The sequence below is a fragment of the Schistocerca serialis genome, chromosome 1 (genome assembly GCF_023864345.2).
Source record: "Schistocerca serialis cubense isolate TAMUIC-IGC-003099 chromosome 1, iqSchSeri2.2, whole genome shotgun sequence".
In the NCBI taxonomy this organism is placed as follows: domain Eukaryota; kingdom Metazoa; phylum Arthropoda; class Insecta; order Orthoptera; family Acrididae; genus Schistocerca; species Schistocerca serialis.
Genome location: NC_064638.1, coordinates 142832737 through 142852863, shown reverse-complemented (window position 1 = coordinate 142852863; position 20127 = coordinate 142832737). Strand labels below are relative to the sequence as shown.

Sequence of the window (20127 nt, the reverse complement as noted above, 5' to 3'; positions counted from 1 at the left end):
TATTTGTGGCAGCTTCCATTGGCAGGGACTACGTAAAGATAGAATTCTTTGAAATTTTGTTGTGACCACTGAAGTAAATGAGGCTACAAAGCTCGGTGCTTTCTGGGTGATCCACGGTCTTAGCTTCCAATTATGGGATTCTCGTTGTGACCTTGATATCCTGGATCTTGTTCTCGGCCTTGAAAACCTCACAGTCACTGCTCCAAACAGAATAATTGGCTTTGCAGACCACACAGAACAAGGGAATTTCACAGCGATCCCAACATTTTGTAGAGCACAGTCGTATTTTCCACAAGCTTCCCGTCCTTTGCATGCTGTTATGGTCAACGAAGAGCGAGCTACCTTAAGCGTGCGCCATTTGGGACGAGCCAGGAGGCATTTGTGGCTTATGGAGCGTCATCTAAGCGGCCAACATTACCCCGCTGTTACCGTTAGCGCCATCTTTCTTCGTATACGTTCGGTGTTCCCTGACGGTCCGACTTATAATGGCTTCCATGTATTAGATTAGTATGCAGACTATTTTGTATACAAACTGGCGTTCAAACTTCCTGGCAGATCAAAACTGTGTGTCGGGGGCGCAGTAACCTACCAATGAATTGCAACCAACCTTCCGATTGCTTTACCTATAACTGTCCGAGTGCCACTACACAACACTTCCACTTACCGGTTTTAATAACCGACGATATTAGTGTACGTCTGTTCCAACTATTCTATCTCAACTATCTTCGCCGTCTCACTTAAAAGCTCAGATTACATTTGTTCGTAACTGGGCCTAGCACATGAGCCAATTTACGACAATTATTGCATACAAATTTTACGTAATTAAAATATATTTATCAACATTTCATATCTGTGAGAAAAGAGATATGTCAACAAAGATAAAATAACATACACTCGAAGCAAAACAAAGAGGAAGAGAACAGCATTCAACCAGTACAGTTAAGTACATAACAAAAAAAAATACATTTCAAGCTGCCGAGAACAAGATACAAGTGAGAACATTGCGCAGTCTGTCAACCACAGGGCAGGGTGGCAGGCTTGCTCCGTGTTCCAACTAACGAGCTTAATATTAAAACACATTGTGTGGTAGTACCGATAGGCGGGGCTGCTTAGAACGGTTTGTTACCTTACAACTTCACTAGCAAGAGGCTTACCTATCTCGACTGGCGATAAAGGCAATATGTGTTAGAGTTGGCAGCTACGGATGAAACCAAATAAACAGGTATTCATTGAAACAGATGACCTTCTGTGCCCTGCGGTTCTGAGAAAACAATTTAGCATTATGCACATCAGTCCGATTGTAGCTACTTAATCACAGGTGTCTAAACACTTCACTGAATCAAGAATCATGTAGTGTTAGGGTCAACCCAAAAATGACTCATTGCAGCTAAAAATTATGTGACTCCCTCAGAACGTCACAGTTATATCCTTCCTTACATTTGTGCCGTAGAGGTAGAATTGCATTTCCAACTACCTCGGTTTTCATCAAACGTGGAACATTCGCCTTCCTTTCCTCCCACCTGCATCTCCAACGTACCGCCACAGAACCAGTTTCACAATTTACTAATTGGTATGTGTGACGATTCCAGTTACAACGCGCTGGAAATTCTGGGAATTTTAACCATGTTACTGTAAACAGTACTAAATTCAAACATGATTTATAAAGTCTTAGCGGTACAGAACGCAAGCATGGCTGCAGATGAGAAGCAGCAAATTATTGTTCCCATACAGACATGCAGAGGCGTCATCCGTTGCAACAATTGATACCGTATCGGAGCATAGTGCAGTGACAGGTGGTGATCCTTGTGGGAAGATGAGTTGGAGCAAGTAACGAGACAGTGGAAGCCATTTGCAGATTGACTGCCAGAATGGAAATGACCACATCTACTGGGTGTTTCGAAACTCTACGGTAAAACTTCAGGAATGAATTCTTTATAGACGGCCATGGTGACCGAGCGGTTCTATGCGCTTCAGTCTGGAACCGCGTGACCGCTACGGTCGTAGGTTCGAATCCTGCCTCGGTCATGGATGTGTGTGATGTCCTTAGGTAAGTTAGGTTTAAGTAGTTCTAAGTTCTAGGGGACTGATGACCTCAGCTGTTAAGTCCCATAGTGCTCAGAGCCATTTGAACCATTTAGAATTCTTTATACGAGGGTTATTCGGAAAGTAAGGAACGATCGGTCGCAAAATGGAAAATACAGTGAAAATCTGATGAAACTTTGCACAGATGCGTTGGGCACTGTGTCTAGTACGCCCGTCGATCGCATCATGTTTCAGTTCTGTGCTCACAGGAGAACGTAAAGATGGCTAGAAATTAGCGTCTCCCGCCAAGTATGAGGGCCTGGCGAAAGATTTTGCCTGAAGCTATGCAATCCACATAACATAACTGTCATGCAGTTCGTTCTACACGACAATACTCGGCCGCATTCTGCAGGGGCTATGAAGGTGCTCCTGCAGCTTTTTCGATGGGAAGTGTTTGATCACCCATAATACAGCCAGTAATTGGCTACCCCTGAGGTTCATCTCTGCTCAAATGAACCGCTGACTATGAAGACGATATTTTGACACAGACAACGAGCTGCAGTCCACAGCAGATAATTGTCGAAAAGCACTGGCGCCTGTCTTCTATAACGACGGAATTGAAAAGTTGGTACAAAGCTACGACAGATGTCTGAGCGGCGACTGTGTAGAGAAGTAGCTGGAAGACGTAGCTAGCCGTTGCAAATAAAACAGTTTTGATTTTCACTGTGGTTTCCATTTCGAAACCTATCGTTCCTTACTTTCCGAATAGCCCTCAACAAGAAGAAAAAATTCTAGTAAACGTGGGCTCTAAAATACATACCTTAAGAGTTCTGAATACCCCTTCGTCTTCGATACTGTGAAGCGAACCACTTCTATGGAATTCCGCGTGATGCATATAGCTTTAAAAATGGTCGTACTATATGGACTGGTTGCATAGCAGAATGGTTACGTCACTATCATCCCATGCAAAGTGTTGCTGGTTCGAATCTCATTAGGTATATTGATGTTTTTTCTTTGCAAATATTTAACGAAATGACTGATCATTATTTTTACTCATTTTATTCGTTGAGATGTAATTTTTTCTCTTCATTTGTCACGCCATATCAGTCATCATACGAAAAACACCATTTTCTCTAATTTTTCTTCTTGGCAGTCTTTTTCCATATGGAATCCTTGTTTATGTGATTTTGATTACTGTTATGTATTAACTCTAATTTCATTGCTTCTATTTTATCGTGTGACGTTTTCATTAAAGTAATTGCATTCATATTTCTAGTTCTCATTTTGCTTGAATTTCGTTTTATTTATAATCCCCTGCTTTCGTTTAAATCATCACCCACGTTATTTTGTCTGTAGTGCAATAAGAACTTATTGTTTTAAATCTTTGTATAACGATTGTCATCCAAATAGATGTACATCCTGTAATAAAAAATACATCATTGACACAGTTGCACAGTAAATATAAATAGATCATTTCATGTTTTGTTTTTAACCGATAGATCGGCATTTTGAAATGTTAAGCATTATAAGAGACAAACAAAAATAATTAAATTCACATACACAAAGATTCCAAGTGGAAAAAAATAATAGAAAGAAAGAATAAGAGCAATTAAAGAAGATAAAAAGTTGATTAAAATAATGTGACAAAGGAATACAAATAAAAGAAATTGCGTGTAAACCAATTAGTTGAATAAAAATAATTTTATTTATTTGTCGTATGATGATACAGAGCTTGGATCAAATACATAATTTTAAGAGTATACAGTGTAAGAAATGACAAGCAAAATACAGGTACACAATAAAATGTCCAAAGTATTACGCTATATTATGTACACAATAAAAATAATCATCACATTTTTTTCGATATGGATTTATAAATAAAATAATTAATTTACCTAATGAGATTCCAACCGATGAGTACCTTAATCATTACGCTGTGCAGACAGCCTGTATATCGCTACTATTTTTAAAGCTATAGTGCATAACGCAAAATTAGGTAATATTTTTTCTTTTATAACTCCGCAAAGAAGGCGCACCAGAGTGAATGGTTGCTGGGTGTGATTCCTTCCACCGTAACCTACATCAATGTGTAGATTGTTTGAAAGGCCCCCATCACTGGGGACCTCTCCCTGTGAGTTTTACAGGCCCATTTAACCTGTACCATCTCTGCTCGTGCCACTGCTTGCTACGATCCTCACCGACCGGTGGTATCAAGCTGTATTGCGTTTCGCAGTGTGACCATCGCCGCCAGTCCTGAAACTGGAAGCATGATTGGCTGCTTCAAGGACACACTAGCAACGCTTTATTTGATTGCTCCTCGTTGTGGCATTTCTCGCACGGCATGCATGTTCTTCTACATCTCCATCTACATCCATACTCCTAAAGTCACTGCGATGTGCATGACAGAGGGCACTTCCCATTGTACCAGATATTAACGTACAGAGCGTGGGAAAAATGACTTCCTAAATGTCACTGTACAGGCGTGTAATTAGATTAATCTTATCTTTGCTATCACTGCATGAGCTGTAGAGTGCTTGAAATGTCTCAGCGTGAGTCGCTCCATAGGCTCTAGTAGGCTACATTCAGTCCTTGTATACTTATTTGCACCTCTATTGGTCGAAACACTGTACTTTCGAGTCTGGGGAGAAGCAGAGTATTTCGTTATGCAGCCACAGCGGCACTTTAGTAGGCATATAATGTCAGTTTAGCCAACTTTTGTGTAGAGGCTAAGTAGCTTCTGCTGGACCAGAGAGACACTGGTCAGCATCTTTTATAGAAATTGGTACACGCTGCTAGAATGCATTTTTTCTACCCATTTCCGCAACTAACTCTGGAGGTTCGGCCGATGGCTTGGAACACCACTGTTTGCTGGATCGCCGGAAGGTGAAGTTGTCTAATCTGGCCACCTCATATACTGTAAGTTCGGTAGCTGGAATGTGAAAGGACTTGGTTAAACTTGAGATGATAATACCTTTCTTAGCGATACAGCCATGATAAATCATACTGGAGTGTCTATTTCAGTTAGGGAGTGTGACAATGCTTATTAATACTTCAATTATTTCTTTGTCCTGCCGCTATTTAGCAATACGAAAGGGATTGTTCCAATCTATATCTCGCTTTAGTTAGTGTGAAGTTTTTATGTGCGAATGTGTTGTGTGTGTGTTATCCGTTTGTCCTGTTAGAATTCGTTCTCCATGTTTCAACTGTAAATTCTTAGGTTTCTTGTAGCGTGTGTATTGGCAATAGACCAAGTGCTTCTCTTGCGGTGCATTGGAAGCTTCCACTGCGTAAATCTCATTTTGTCTTTCTGTGATTTCTCTTTATAACTTCCCGTATGTGTGTGATTTACCCTTATTTGAGTAGCTTTCGTGAGTTCGGTGTTTCTTTGAGTTGGCTAGCTAAACTAGACCAAAAGCCTTCCTGCTACGTGGAAAGCCTCCAGATCAACATTACTCATTCAAGGGTGCTGTTCAATTTGAATTTAGAATCGTACGAGAATTTGGTTTCATCCTATTTACATCCGTATTTTTTGGTATCTCCGATGTGGAGAATTTCTATGCGAGCTACGGGCCACACAGTTCATCAGTAAATCTAACGTTTCCCTGGCACAACATGTTTTAATCTGGTGTATAAATTAACCCTTAGGTTCTCTTCTTTCTGTGTCTCTATTGTGGTGCGAATGTGCGTGTGCATTTAGATGGGACGAGTCCTTCCGTAAACCAGATCGAGGCTTTTCCCACGTGTTAAGATATACACTCCTGGAAATTGAAATAAGAACACCGTGAATTCATTGTCCCAGGAAGGGGAAACTTTATTGACACATTCCTGGGGTCAGATACATCACATGATCACACTGACAGAACCACAGGCACATAGACACAGGCAATAGAGCATGCACAATGTCGGCACTAGTACAGTGTATATCCACCTTTCGCAGCAATGCAGGCTGCTATTCTCCCATGGAGACGATCGTAGAGATGCTGGATGTAGTTCTGTGGAACGGCTTGCCATGCCATTTCCACCTGGCGCCTCAGTTGGACCAGCGTTCGTGCTGGACGTGCAGACCGCGTGAGACGACGCTTCATCCAGTCCCAAACATGCTCAATGGGAGACAGATCTGGAGATCTTGCTGGCCAGGGTAGTTGACTTACACCTTCTAGAGCACGTTGGTGGCACGGGATACATGCGGACGTGCATCGTCCTGTTGGAACAGCAAGTTCCCTTGCCGGTCTAGGAATGGTAGAACGATGGGTTCGATGACGGTTTGGATGTACCGTGCACTATTCAGTGTCCCCTCGACGATCACCAGTGGTGTACGGCCAGTGTAGGAGATCTCTCCCCACACCATGATGCCGGGTGTTGGCCCTGTGTGCCTCGGTCGTATGCAGTCCTGATTGTGGCGCTCACCTGCACGGCGCCAAACACGCATACGACCATCATTGGCACCAAGGCAGAAGCGACTCTCATCGCTGAAGACGACACGTCTGCATTCGTCCCTCCATTCACGCCTGTCGCGACACCACTGGAGGCGGTCTGCACGATGTTGGGGCGTGAGCGGAAGACGGCCTAACGGTGTGCGGGACCGTAGCCCAGCTTCATGGAGACGGTTGCGAATGGTCCTCGCCGATACCCCAGGAGCAACAGTGTCCCTAATTTGCTGGGAAGTGGCGGTGCGGTCCCCTACGGCACTGCGTAGGATCCTACGGTCTTGGCGTGCATCCGTGCGTCGCTGCGGTCCGGTCCCAGGTCGACGGGCACGTGCACCTTCCGCCGACCACTGGCGACAACATCGATGTACTGTGGAGACCTCACGCCCCACGTGTTGAGCAATTCGGCGGTACGTCCACCCGGCCTCCCGCATGCCCACTATACGCCCTCGCTCAAAGTCCGTCAGCTGCACATACGGTTCACGTCCACACTGTCGCGGCATGCTATCAGTGTTAAAGACTGCGATGGAGCTCCGTATGCCACGACAAACTGGCTGACACTGACGGCGGCGGTGCACAAATGCTGCGCAGCTAGCGCCATTCGACGGCCAACACCGCGGCTCCTGGTGTGTCCGCTGTGCCGTGCGTGTGATCATTGCTTGTACAGCCCTCTCGCAGTGTCCGGAGCAATTATGGTGGGTCTGACACACCGGTGTCAATGTGTTCTTTTTTCCATTTCCAGGAGTGTAGTTTATGAAATAGCCACTGTGTTATAGAAAGAATATCAGGCATTCCTATAGTGATCATTGTTGTTCTCAATTCATGTTCTTATATGATTTGATTCGTCAGTAACTGTTAAGTGGTTTCTAAATTGTGTTCCTAACGTTGAGGGGAGGTTTACTACCTATTGGTTCAAAAAATCGATTTTTTTAAATTGCGGTTTTGGATCCATAGTGTTTAGAATCCACCAGTGAAACGGTTTTTTCCGAATACGGAACGGAAATGTTTGTTATTCGCGGTTCAACAAAAAAATGCACCTGCCTGAAATCGGCCTTTTTCAAGCACCAGTTTTTTTCTTTGGGAGGACGAGTGCTTGGGAGAAAACACACAAAATTCATATGAAAGTTTGAAAGCATGTGTTTGGAAGTTATCCCGCAAGCATTTGCATTATGGCGCGAAGACTGTGGAGATTGCGATTTATTCCTGGCAGTGAGCAGATTCAACGAAGGGTATTTAGCAATTCTGAAGACCATGACAATGATGGATGTCACCCTGGGACTCTATCCGACGCAGTTCGCCAAGCATTCGGACGACCACCGGATTCAAGCGGCCGAAAACCGCTTGTCACTGGCCGTACGAGCGGCTCTGGAGCAGCGCAGGATGGCCCAGATCGAGCAGAACGCCCTCTGTGAGGAAGAGGGAGGACTAGTTTATGGACCCGGAATAGCAGATTGAGCGTACGTTGCATAATATTGCATTTATATGTAGTCAAAACTTCAAATGCGTTTTTCTCGAAATGACTTTTTTTTACGGCGCAGTACGGTAACTTCAAATCTATTGAACTGATTGGCATGATTCTTTCATTCCGACGAAGCTAACTAAACTGTCTAGGAGTTGTACCACTTTTATACCGATCCATTAATTACAAATATTTTTAATTGGCCGACGAAGTCGAAAAATCAAGGAAAAACCCCTATTTTTTCAAATGGCTGCCATTTTGTTTCTTATGGTCCAAATAACTTAAGCGAGGTACAACTCCTAAAGAATATTATCTATTTCGCTAACGTCAACTCAATTTTGATTTCAGACGAGCCGGCTGACCTGTGACATATCGCGCGATGAGGTCTACCTCGAAAATTTTGATTCGTTCCGACGGCACTTCGGCCTTTGGTCTTCGATATTTCCGGTCAAAAAAATTCCAGTTTTTAAAGTAAATATCAACAAACATTTTGACAAAATTTGAAACTGATATCTATAACACATTCCGAAGAAAACAATTCTCAAAGAACATGCTTTTTTGGGGCCAAAGGTAGTAAACCTCCCCTCGAGTGTGCTACACATCCAACTTCTTAGTCTGGCTCCCTAAGACCTCTCTGATTTGACTGTTTTGTTTTTTATGTTGTGTTTAATGTTAACATGGTAATTTTTTCTTGAATCTATTCTAATACGAGTAAGGGAGATAGTATCTCATTGAGTTAGTACTAGTATAATCTATTGAATTATTAACGAGAAACAGGTTCGCTTTCAATCTGTGCAGTTGAAGCACGAGTAGATACCATTGAAACAGTGGTACTTTCCTAGATTCATCCGTTACGTGAAAAGTTGTAGGTAATCTGACGAGAGATAGTTTCTGTATAATTTCCCAGAATCCTACCAATGAAATCACCATACGCAGGCAGTAATGTTGTGAGAACTTAAATGAATATTTTAAATAGGCACTAATTTCAGCCAATTTTGGACAAAGAGCTCTCTGGGACCAGAGACATACTGATATTCGTAACCGATCAGTGATGGATAATATTAGGTGTAATAATTTCTGGAGATTAGTTCCTCCACTTCACCGAATTCATCGTTTCTTTTTTTCTTTAGTATGTCAGTGCGGAAATCTTAACGCGGCAGATGTAATGTGTGAACCAGATGTGTAGATAAAAACTGGCGACATGTTACTTCAGAGTGAGTAGGCCTACGAAACGAACTTCAACAGAAATAATGTTATAATTTTGGGTTGAATATTCATATCTTAAACTATTCTCTTTCAATAATATTTAAAATAAACTGTACACTTTGTTATGACGTTCGTAACTGGTTAATTTTTGAGCTGTTGTTAGAAATGGTGAAACTATCTTCATTGTGGACGATCTACATTTCATCCCTCCATCCACACCTTTTCTTCTTTCTCTTGTCGATAACCACACTTTTGGCATGAACTTACCATTATTACTGTCGAATAAAATACTCTTGGTTTTCAGCTACAATAACATCTCGAACTTTCGGTGGCTATCTCCGTCGTCGTCAGGAGTAAAAAAAAAAACCTGACTGCAGGGACTGGTACTCTTTTCTGCGTATATACGTATGGTTTCAGCCCCTGCCACTAGTCACAGAGGACCGAAACGACGCATGCGTGGAAGACGAGTTAGGCAGCTCCTAGCAGCTCTGGCCCACTGCAGGTCCGAATGATATCAAGTAGCACGAGGGGCCAGCATCACATTTGAAAATGCCGCTTCCGCTTCCATGCAAACGTCGCGCATCCCTTGTCGTCACACGACGCATAAAACACAATTTTTGCTTCACAAACTGCATGTAACCCACTCAACTAGCGATATGAACAGCCGCAGGATAAGTGTTCCTGGCGGGAAAGCGAGATATTGTGCAACCAGCGAGCAGCGATGTATCAGCAACGAGGCTGCAGTTTAAACGTGCCCTCAGAAAAATTTCCCCAGGGTATCTGTACCACCTTGGCCTACACCGTATGGAACCCTCTGAACCTATTGACGTTATTATCAAGTGACAGACGCTGAACATCTGGGACTCCACATGTCAGATTTTTCTGCTTTTTTCATTTTCTTGTGGACTTCAATTTTTCCCGGATTCAAGGATCTGTGACTTAAGTTGTGTTAAAATTTTGATGGCCAGTAAATACAGGGTTATTAATACGGATCTTTGAGTTTTAGGAAGACGACTGTGTGAAAACTACAGGACATACGGAAAGTAGACTCATATCAGTGGACAGAGCACCTCTGCTAGTTGTGGCTTACTTTAAGGTGCTGAATGTGGGCACCATCTGTGACACAGTTTTACTGTTGTCAAACTTTTGTCATATCAGGAATTATTACAAATTAAGCGCCAGTGGAGAAAGGAACACACAGTCTTTAGCACAAGTCCATAAGAAAAAATCACTTGCGTTAAGTCAGGTGACCGTGGGAGCGAGAGTCGTGTTGGGAAGCAAGTCCACTCCATCGTTGAGTCAGTTTAGCGTTGAGGTAACCACGAATGACTGAAAGAAACTGTGGTGGAGCACCACCTTGTATCAAAATAAACTACTGCTGCAGAACGTCCAGATACACGAAACCAGTCATTTTCTTTTCTGCAAAGAAAAATGGCCATTAAATTTTTAAAAAAGGACGTCGTACAAAATTCGTTACATTTAGGTTAATCACTAATGTTTTCCACAATCTCGTGTGAGTCTTCTGTACCCGGCCTAACAGTGTCTTTTCGACACACATGAAGCACGTATTCGTCAATAAAAACCAACATCTGTGAAAAATCGTCTTCGTCCAGTATCCGCTGCAAGTTATTTCAAAAGTCAGAACAAAGCTCAGTGTCCCGAGTAGACAGCTTGTGCAAGAACTGCAGCCGGTATCTTTTACACGCTGGTGCTTGCGTAGGATGTGTCAGACAGTTGACAGTCGTTTCTGTAGTTCTATAGTTGGGATTCCAAAAGAGTTTCTGTACTGAGAATGCCATTTACATGTTTATCCACTGTGTTTTACAAGAATTAAATAATAGAATAGCGCCGACTGATGTTTTCTCCGACTTATTTAAGGCATTTGTCTGTGTGAATCACAGTATTCTCCTAGACAAACTGAAGTTTTATTGGGTAGATGGTATAGCCAACCAACGGATAACGTCATATCTCACCAAATGAATGCAGACTGTTGAACATAGTAATTAATTCAATTTCATCTGGGGACATTGTTCTGATTGGGGGAATCTCACAAAAGGGGTTCCCCAAGGCTCAGGTCCACTACTGTTCCTCACATACATAAACGATTTTCCGTATAATATACAACAAGGAGCATTGTACTTAATCCAAGCAAACATATAGAAACAGAAGAAATAATAAACGATGTTTTTAAAAGTATGATTGACTGGTTTTCTATGAATGATCTCACCCTCAATTTTAAAAAGACATAGCATATTTACACCATTGGTAAGTGTAACACTTGATGAGGAAATAATAAATAGGGTGAAAACTTCAAAATTATTAGATGTCCATACTAATGAAAATTTTTCTTCAGTCACATTTACACTTCGAATCAATGCAAATCTTGGGGAGAGACAAATAAGTATACATATTTTCCATGTTCTCGTTAAATAACGTCATAAGGAATAATGTTTTGGAGTAACTCCTTTTTATGAAAGAAAGTCTTAATTTTTCAAAAACGTGCTGTGAGAATAATATGTGGTGCTCGCCCACAAACATCTTGTAGATATCTTTTTAAGGAGTGGGCATTCTGACTACTGCCTCATAGTATATTTATTCCCTCCTGAAGTTTTCTTTGTAAATCATCCACTGCATTTCAAAAGGAACATTGATTTACATAGTTCCAATACCAGAAAGGAAAATGAGATTCATTACTCCACATTAAGGTCGTCTTTAGCAGAAAAAGAGATGCACAATGCTGCAACAAAGATTTTTGTTAACTTACCCAGTGACATAAAATGTATGACACACAGCCAAGTTAAATCTGAAAACAAACTGAAAAGATGTCTTCTTGACGACGTCTTCTATTCCGTATAAGAATTTCTGTTACTGTAATGTGTAAAATGTGGTGGGTAGATATTACTATCTCTCATTTGTATATTAAATAAAGGACTTATAAATGTTCTTCATGTACCCATATTTACATATTTGAAATTTGAATGTAAAATGACTTGTTCCACATCATTATGACTTATGGTGCACGTGATCAATGGTACATGAAACTAACTAACTCTGCTCGCCCGTGACGTCGATGTCTTTGGACTGCTGGTGAATGATCCCCGCACACGCTCCAGTTTCTCTGCTGAAAGTACCGCTCAGTCTGTTTCCTTCGCAGCACAGAATCAGCCAGACTCAGTGGATGTGTTGTACGACTCATGGATTGCTATCGCTATTGGAGCTTTTACCTGATATTTGGTACTCGTCTGAGTTAAAAATTTTTGAGGCATTTTACCTTGTTTCTATTTGAAAGTAAGCGATTATAACTAACGTAATTTTTTTCGTGAAACAGTACGAACATCATAAAGTTGTTTCCACCACTGTTGTGGTCATCATCAGACCGATTTTTCTGTGAAAAGAGTAAGATGAATGCACTTAACTAAAGTAAACTACAAGCACTAAAAAGAAACATAGTACATCAACAAATACGTAAATGAAAGAAAGCTATACCAATGGGAGTCTACTGATGATGGCGAGGAGCTTGTGTCAGGTGTTACTCAGGGAGGCATATATGCACTACTGCCTGACATGCAGTTCACATCGCTTAAATAGCGGAAGCTCTACTCACCCGCCCCAGCATTATATCATTGTTAACCAGTGACAGTAAGGCTCGTTACACAAAACCAAAATACAACTATTTGTTTACAATTTTACATCCAGACTATAGGTGTATCGAAAATATAAATAAGCTTATGAAACGATAATGTAAAACTCAAAATTATTTTCAGCGAGATGCCCTTGGGATGGGGTATTCCTTAGCAGCTTATTTTCTTCCTTTTTACTCAATTTTAAGTCTTATATTGTGGTTTAATAAAGTTTATTTGTATTTTCGGTACACTTCTGGACTGGACACAAGTATTGTACATAAATAATTCTATTTAGTCTTTATTTAACTTGTTTTACGGCCACTGGCTGACAATTATATATGCTGGAGACGGTGGTTGGAGCTTCCGCTATTAAGCGATGTAAATTGCATGTCAGGCATCAGTGGCTTTATGCCTGCTCGTCGCCAGTTTCAGTAGAGTTCCATGGGTATATCTTTCTTTCATCTACCTATTTCTTGATGTAGTATGTTTCTTTTGTGCTTGTAGTTTATATTCCTCTAAGCATATTCGTGTTACTCTCCTTACAGAGTACACGGTCTGATGATGACCAGAACAGTGGTCGAAACCTGTTAGAAGTAAATCAATAATCCTCTATATGCGGTTGGATCTGTTTCATTATAAAAAATAAAATTAAATTAACACACATTGAGTAAATTCAAGGTCGTAAAACACACATTTCGCTCCATTATAAGCTTTGTCCTGACGCGCTTTCCACTTGTAGTGCGCTCAGCAATTACACCACGGCGCCTACTTCCAATCTAAAACTGGAGAAATGCTCCACCGATCAGTATGTCTGTCGTTTTCGCACAGACATCTTCTGACATTCTGAAAATACTTATCAATAACCCTGTACGGCCAATACAGAAGTACGTTGCAGCAGTAACTGTGCAGTTGCGCACCCTCGGCGGGAGGCATGACGGTAGCGCGCGGCCGGCAGCACCTGCTGGTGGGTCGCAGCGGAGGTGTGCTGCGCCTCCTGGGCCTATGGACGCCACCCGCACAGCGTGATCGTCGTAGCTGCGACGCTTTCGTGCTGCTGCGCTGCTGCCTCAGCTTCATCCTGATGGCCTCCATGCCTGTCGCCTCCTTCTCCAAGCTCTACTGGGACACGCCAGACGACCTGGAGGAGCTTAGCTCTTGCATCTTCGTCATCATGGCTTCAATCGCTTTGCTGATTAAGGTAAAATCAACAAGTTACAAAACTACACTCCTGGAAATTGAAATAAGAACACCGTGAATTCATTGTCCCAGGAAGGGGAAACTTTATTGACACATTCCTGGGGTCAGATACATCACATGATCACACTGGCAGAACCACAGGCACATAGACACAGGCAACAGAGCATGCACAATGTCGGCACTAGTACAGTGTATATCCACCTTTCGCAGCAATGCAGGCTGCTTTTCTCACATGGAGACGATCGTAAGGATGCTGGATGTAATCCTGTGGAACGGCTTGTCATGCCATTTCCACCTGGCGCCTCAGTTGGACCAGCGTTCGTGCTGGACGTGCAGACCGCGTGAGACGACGCTTCATCCAGTCCCAAACATGCTCAATGGGGGACAGATCCGGAGATCTTGCTGGCCAGGGTAGTTGACTTACACCTTCTAGAGCACGTTGGGTGGCACGGGATACATGCGGACGTGCATTGTCCTGTTGGAACAGCAAGTTCCCTTGTCGGTCTAGGAATGGTAGAACGATGGGTTCGATGACGGTTTGGATGTACCGTGCACTATTCAGTGTCCCCTCGACGATCACCAGTGGTGTACGGCCAGTGTAGGAGATCGCTCCCCACACCATGATGCCGGGTGTTGGCCCTGTGTGCCTCGGTCGTATGCAGTCCTGATTGTGGCGCTCACCTGCACGGCGCCAAACACGCATACGACCATCATTGGCACCAAGGCAGAAGCGACTCTCATCGCTGAAGACGACACGTCTCCATTCGTCCCTCCATTCACGCCTGTCGCGACACCACTGGAGGCGGGTTGCACGATGTTGGGGCGTGAGTGGAAGACGGCCTAACGGTGTGCGGGACCGTAGCCCAGCTTCATGGAGACGGTTGCGAATGGTCCTCGCCGATACCCCAGGAGCAACAGTGTCCCTAATTTGCTGGGAAGTGGCGGTGCGGTCCCCTACGGCACTGCGTAGGATCCTACGGTCTTGGCGTGCATCCGTGCGTCACTGCGTTCCGGTCCCAGGTCGACGGGCACGTGCACCTTCCGCCGACCACTGGCGACAACATCGATGTACTGTGGAGACCTCACGCCCCACGTGTTGAGCAATTCGGCGGTACGTCCACCCGGCCTCCCGCATGCCCACTATGCGCCCTCGCTCAAAGTCCGTAAACTGCACATACGGTTCACGTCCACGCTGTCGCGGCATGCTACCAGTGTTAAAGACTGCGATGGAGCTCCGTATGCCACAGCAAACTGGCTGACACTGACGGCGGCGGTGCACAAATGCTGCGCAGCTAGCGCCATTCGACGGCCAACACCGCGGTTCCTGGTGTGTCCGCTGTGCCGTGCGTGTGATCATTGCTTGTACAGCCCTTTCGCAGTGTCCGGAGCAAGTATGGTGGGTCTGACACACCGGTGTCAATGTGTTCTTTTTTCCATTTCCAGGAGTGTAAGTATCTTTGTACTCACTGAGCTAATATGTTGATTACTAGTAAAATGTTACAACGGTCCTATTCCTACCAAATAACCTGTCCAAACACCAATTAATTATGCAATGGGTTCAGTGTAGGCTGTGAAGCACTCTGAAACCTGCAAGAAACGGAAGAAGAACATTAGAAGTATTTGAAACAAGAACAACGATTTAATTACACCTGAAAGCGTCTGCTTGACCGCGTGTACGTTAACGTCTAGAAACAATTAATGCTGCGTAGCTTTAAGTGCACAATTGATAACAGGTTCCTCATAGTCGTTATGAAACGTATTGTTTGCCCACGAATATCGAACTGCGTAATTTTGTTACTTCTGTTTCTTGCAGAAAAATATGGAGATAAGTAACCAGAATGCGTCTCTTATTCAGCGACCACATGCAACTGCACAAGAAATTCAGTGTAAAGTTTCGATACATAGCTTTTCTACAGCAGTGCTATTATGAGAGAGTACACGACTGCAATCCAGCACGCAGAGCTGTAAGTTTTGCACAGCTACACAAATAAAGGGTAGCAGTCCTCGTTTATTTGCGAAATTTGCTGTATAATAATGCAAATTCTCAATGAAGAACGTACTGTGCTTCATTCAAAGTTGAGCAAATACGTTTCATCTAGTGAACGTATATTTCCGTTGAAAGTATCATTAACTTCCGAAAGCAGTCAGTAAGATTACGAAATCGCACTGGTTGTTAATATATAAGTCCTTTGCAACTGTTCGTTCAGTTCAAAAGAGACTGGTAACGTACAGTACCAAAAGGCACCTGTAGGAGCTTCATCCTACATACGAGGTGCGACAATAAAGTATTGAGACTGATGTGAAAAAAAAATGTTGCTTACCGTTTTAGTCAAGTTTAGTGGTGTCTCTTTCACAGAATTTCGCTTCTGATTGCACACACTTTTTCCAGCGCTTCTGCCACTGATGGTGACATTTCTGGAACTCATCTTCTGTAACATCCTCCAAGACCCTCGTCACAGCTTTTTTGACATCTTGTGTTTTTTTAAAATGGTGTCCCTTGAACGCCGTTTTGACTTTTGGAAATAGAAAAAAGTCGCTCGGAGCGATATCTGGTGAATAAGGTGATAGTACTGAAATTTGTTTTGAGGTTAAAAATTACTGTGCTGACAGAGCAGTATGGGATGGCACATTGTCATGATGCAGAATTCAATTATCAGCAATGTTAGCACGGACACGAATTATTAGACGAACCGTTTCTCGACTGATGTTCAGTTCTGCAATCATTTTCACGGATAATCTTAGATCAGATCGTACGAGTTCACGCAACCTGACCAAGTTAACATCCGTCCGAGAGGTTGATGTTTGTCCACTGCGGTCTTCATCTTCAACATTCGTTCTACCTTCACTAAACATTTTATGCCAACGAAAAACTTGAGCTCTTGACACAAACTCCTCTCCAAAAGCCTTCTGAAGCTTACCGTAAGTTGTCGTCGCGTTTCCACCCAATTTAACGCAAAAAGAAATGGCACACCGTAGTGAAATACTATGCGGTTCCATTTCCGTGACGAGAGACACTAGCACGTGTTAACTTACTACAGCACAACTCACGACTGAGCACTTACATCGATGTGCCGCTTGGACTAGAAGCAGCTTATAGACCAAGGCCAAAGATATTGTGCCTATGCAAGCCTGCAGGGTTGACACGTCTTGCAAAGGAAATCAGTCTCATTACTTTATTGTCTCACCTCATACTTTTCTCATCTACGAGTATGACTTATGCCGATGAAAACACAGTTAATCTTACAAGAAATAATAGTTTTACAAGAACTAAAGAGCATCTCTTGTCGGAACCGGGTATAATTAAATCGTGGAATTCACAGTTCTGGTCATATTTTAATTTATTTGCATCGATAACCGGTTTCGTGTCCAAATCCATCTTAAAACCTTCGAGAAATCTATTCCCGATCTGGTGATGGCCGTAAAGGCTAAACCAGTAATCGATGCAGATAAAGTAAAATCTGACCAAAACTGTGAATTCCGCGGTTTATTTAGATGTAGTGGTCACCAGTCTCCTCAACAGATCAAAGCGACCTCATTATATGTCGTTGTTGTTGTTGTTGTTGCTGTTGTCGTGGTCTTCACCTAAAAATTGGTTTCATGCAGTTCTCCACGCTAGTCTATCCTGTTCAGTCCTCTTGATCTGCGAAGAACTTCACCAGTCCACATCCATTTGACCCTCTTCACTGTATTCGTGTGTAGGTCTCCCTCTACAATTATTATCCTCCACACCCCCTCCATTACCAAATTGACTTTTTTTGGAGCCCCATGTTGTACTTCTTGTAATCTAGTTGTGGCTCAAATGTTTCTTTTTTTCCTCCCCAATTCGATTCAGTATATCCCCATTAGTAATTCGAGCTACCTGCCTAACCTTCAGCATACTCGTTTCAAAAGCTTCAGTTCCCTTCTTGTCTGAACTACTTATCGTCCACGTATCACCCACACAAGAAGGCAACCAAATACCTTCAGAAAATACTTCCTAACGCTTAAATTTATAAGTTTTGCAAAACAGCCACAAGTCACACTTTGTATATTTTTATTTACCAGTTTCGCTCTTCAAATGAACAAGAGCATCATCAGAATACCCACTGTGAAAGATATAAATTGACATAATTCGGAAAAGTTACAATGACGTTACGTAAAGTACATATCTATTTCCCGTATGGTGACTTACGTTTAAAGTTGACTGACAGTTCTAAAGATTAAACTGCCAGTACCGTTGTGGTTAAACTTACGTGTGAAGTACATTTAAAATACGGTAGTAAATGATGACATTGACAGCGCCAAAGATTACATTGAATACAACAGTACTTGTAACGTCCACGACATAGTGCCGACAAAGATAATTTATAACTACAGAAAACGAAATTTACATTGTAGCCGTCTCTTTTGTGGGCCTGTGAGTTTACGTCCCATATCTGTTTGTCTTTAAAAAAATTCGAGTACCTCTGTAAAAATTAAATAATCTTTAAAAATACATTGTAAAACTACATATTTAAAACGAACATTTGAGAACAACTAAACATACATTAGGTGAGATTCAGGACAGTACGAATTATCGACAGTGCAGATAAAACACGCAAAATTCATTGAACGAATACAATTAATTTAATTTACATGAGTTCTTCCAGTTATTTAATGTAGTACTGTAGATAAGCAACCAAACACGTCGTATTGTCCAAATGGAAATATTTATAGAAACCATAGTTCTGAATGCATTTTTGTATGACATTTTTAAATATATACACTCCTGGAAATGGAAAAAAGAACACATTGACACCGGTGTGTCAGACCCACCATACTTGCTCCGGACACTGCGAGAGGGCTGTACAAGCAATGATCACACGCACGGCACAGCGGACACACCAGGAACCGCGGTGTTGGCCGTCGAATGGCGCTAGCTGCGCAGCATTTGTGCACCGCCGCCGTCAGTGTCAGCCAGTTTGCCGTGGCATACGGAGCTCCATCGCAGTCTTTAACACTGGTAGCATGCCGCGACAGCGTGGACGTGAACCGTATGTGCAGTTGACGGACTTTGAGCGAGGGCGTATAGTGGGCATGCGGGAGGCCGGGTGGACGTACCGCCGAATTGCTCAACACGTGGGGCGTGAGGTCTCCACAGTACATCGATGTTGTCGCCAGTGGTCGGCGGAAGGTGCACGTGCCCGTCGACCTGGGACCGGACCGCAGCGACGCACGGATGCACGCCAAGACCGTAGGATCCTACGCAGTGCCGTAGGGGACCGCACCGCCACTTCCCAGCAAATTAGGGACACTGTTGCTCCTGGGGCATCGGCGAGGACCATTCGCAACCGTCTCCATGAAGCTGGGCTACGGTCCCGCACACCGTTAGGCCGTCTTCCGCTCACGCCCCAACATCGTGCAGCCCGCCTCCAGTGGTGTCGTGACAGGCGTGAATGGAGGGACGAATGGAGACGTGTCGTCTTCAGCGATGAGAGTCGCTTCTGCCTTGGTGCCAATGATGGTCGTATGCGTGTTTGGCGCCGTGCAGGTGAGCGCCACAATCAGGACTGCATACGACCGAGGCACACAGGGCCAACACCCGGCATCATGGTGTGGGGAGCGATCTCCTACACTGGCCGTACACCACTGGTGATCGTCGAGGGGACACTGAATAGTGCACGGTACATCCAAACCGTCATCGAACCCATCGTTCTACCATTCCTAGACCGGCAAGGGAACTTGCTGTTCCAACAGGACAATGCACGTCCGCATGTATCCCGTGCCACCCAACGTGCTCTAGAAGGTGTAAGTCAACTACCCTGACCAGCAAGATCTCCGGATCTGTCCCCCATTGAGCATGTTTGGGACTGGATGAAGCGTCGTCTCACGCGGTCTGCACGTCCAGCACGAACGCTGGTCCAACTGAGGCGCCAGGTGGAAATGGCATGGCAAGTCGTTCCACAGGACTACATCCAGCATCTCTACGATCGTCTCCATGGGAGAAAAGCAGCCTGCATTGCTGCGAAAGGTGGATATACACTGTACTAGTGCCGACATTGTGCATGCTCTGTTGCCTGTGTCTATGTGCCTGTGGTTCTGTCAGTGTGATCATGTGATGTATCTGACCCCAGGAATGTGTCAATAAAGTTTCCCCTTCCTGGGACAATGAATTCACGGTGTTCTTATTTCAATTTCCAGGAGTGTAATTTCATAACGTATTTTGAATGATTTT

At 43.5% G+C, this 20127-nt stretch overlaps 1 protein-coding gene across 1 annotated transcript in view; it reads left to right on the top strand.

The window, feature by feature from the left end:
* Positions 1-13668: 13668 nt before the first annotated feature.
* LOC126456822 (odorant receptor coreceptor-like) overlaps positions 13669-20127 on the top strand; it is an 81262-nt gene continuing 74803 nt past the window's right edge. The window contains exon 1 of the mRNA XM_050092661.1: positions 13669-13935. Coding sequence (XP_049948618.1) covers positions 13669-13935 — 267 coding nt within the window. The remainder of the gene's footprint in view (positions 13936-20127) is intronic.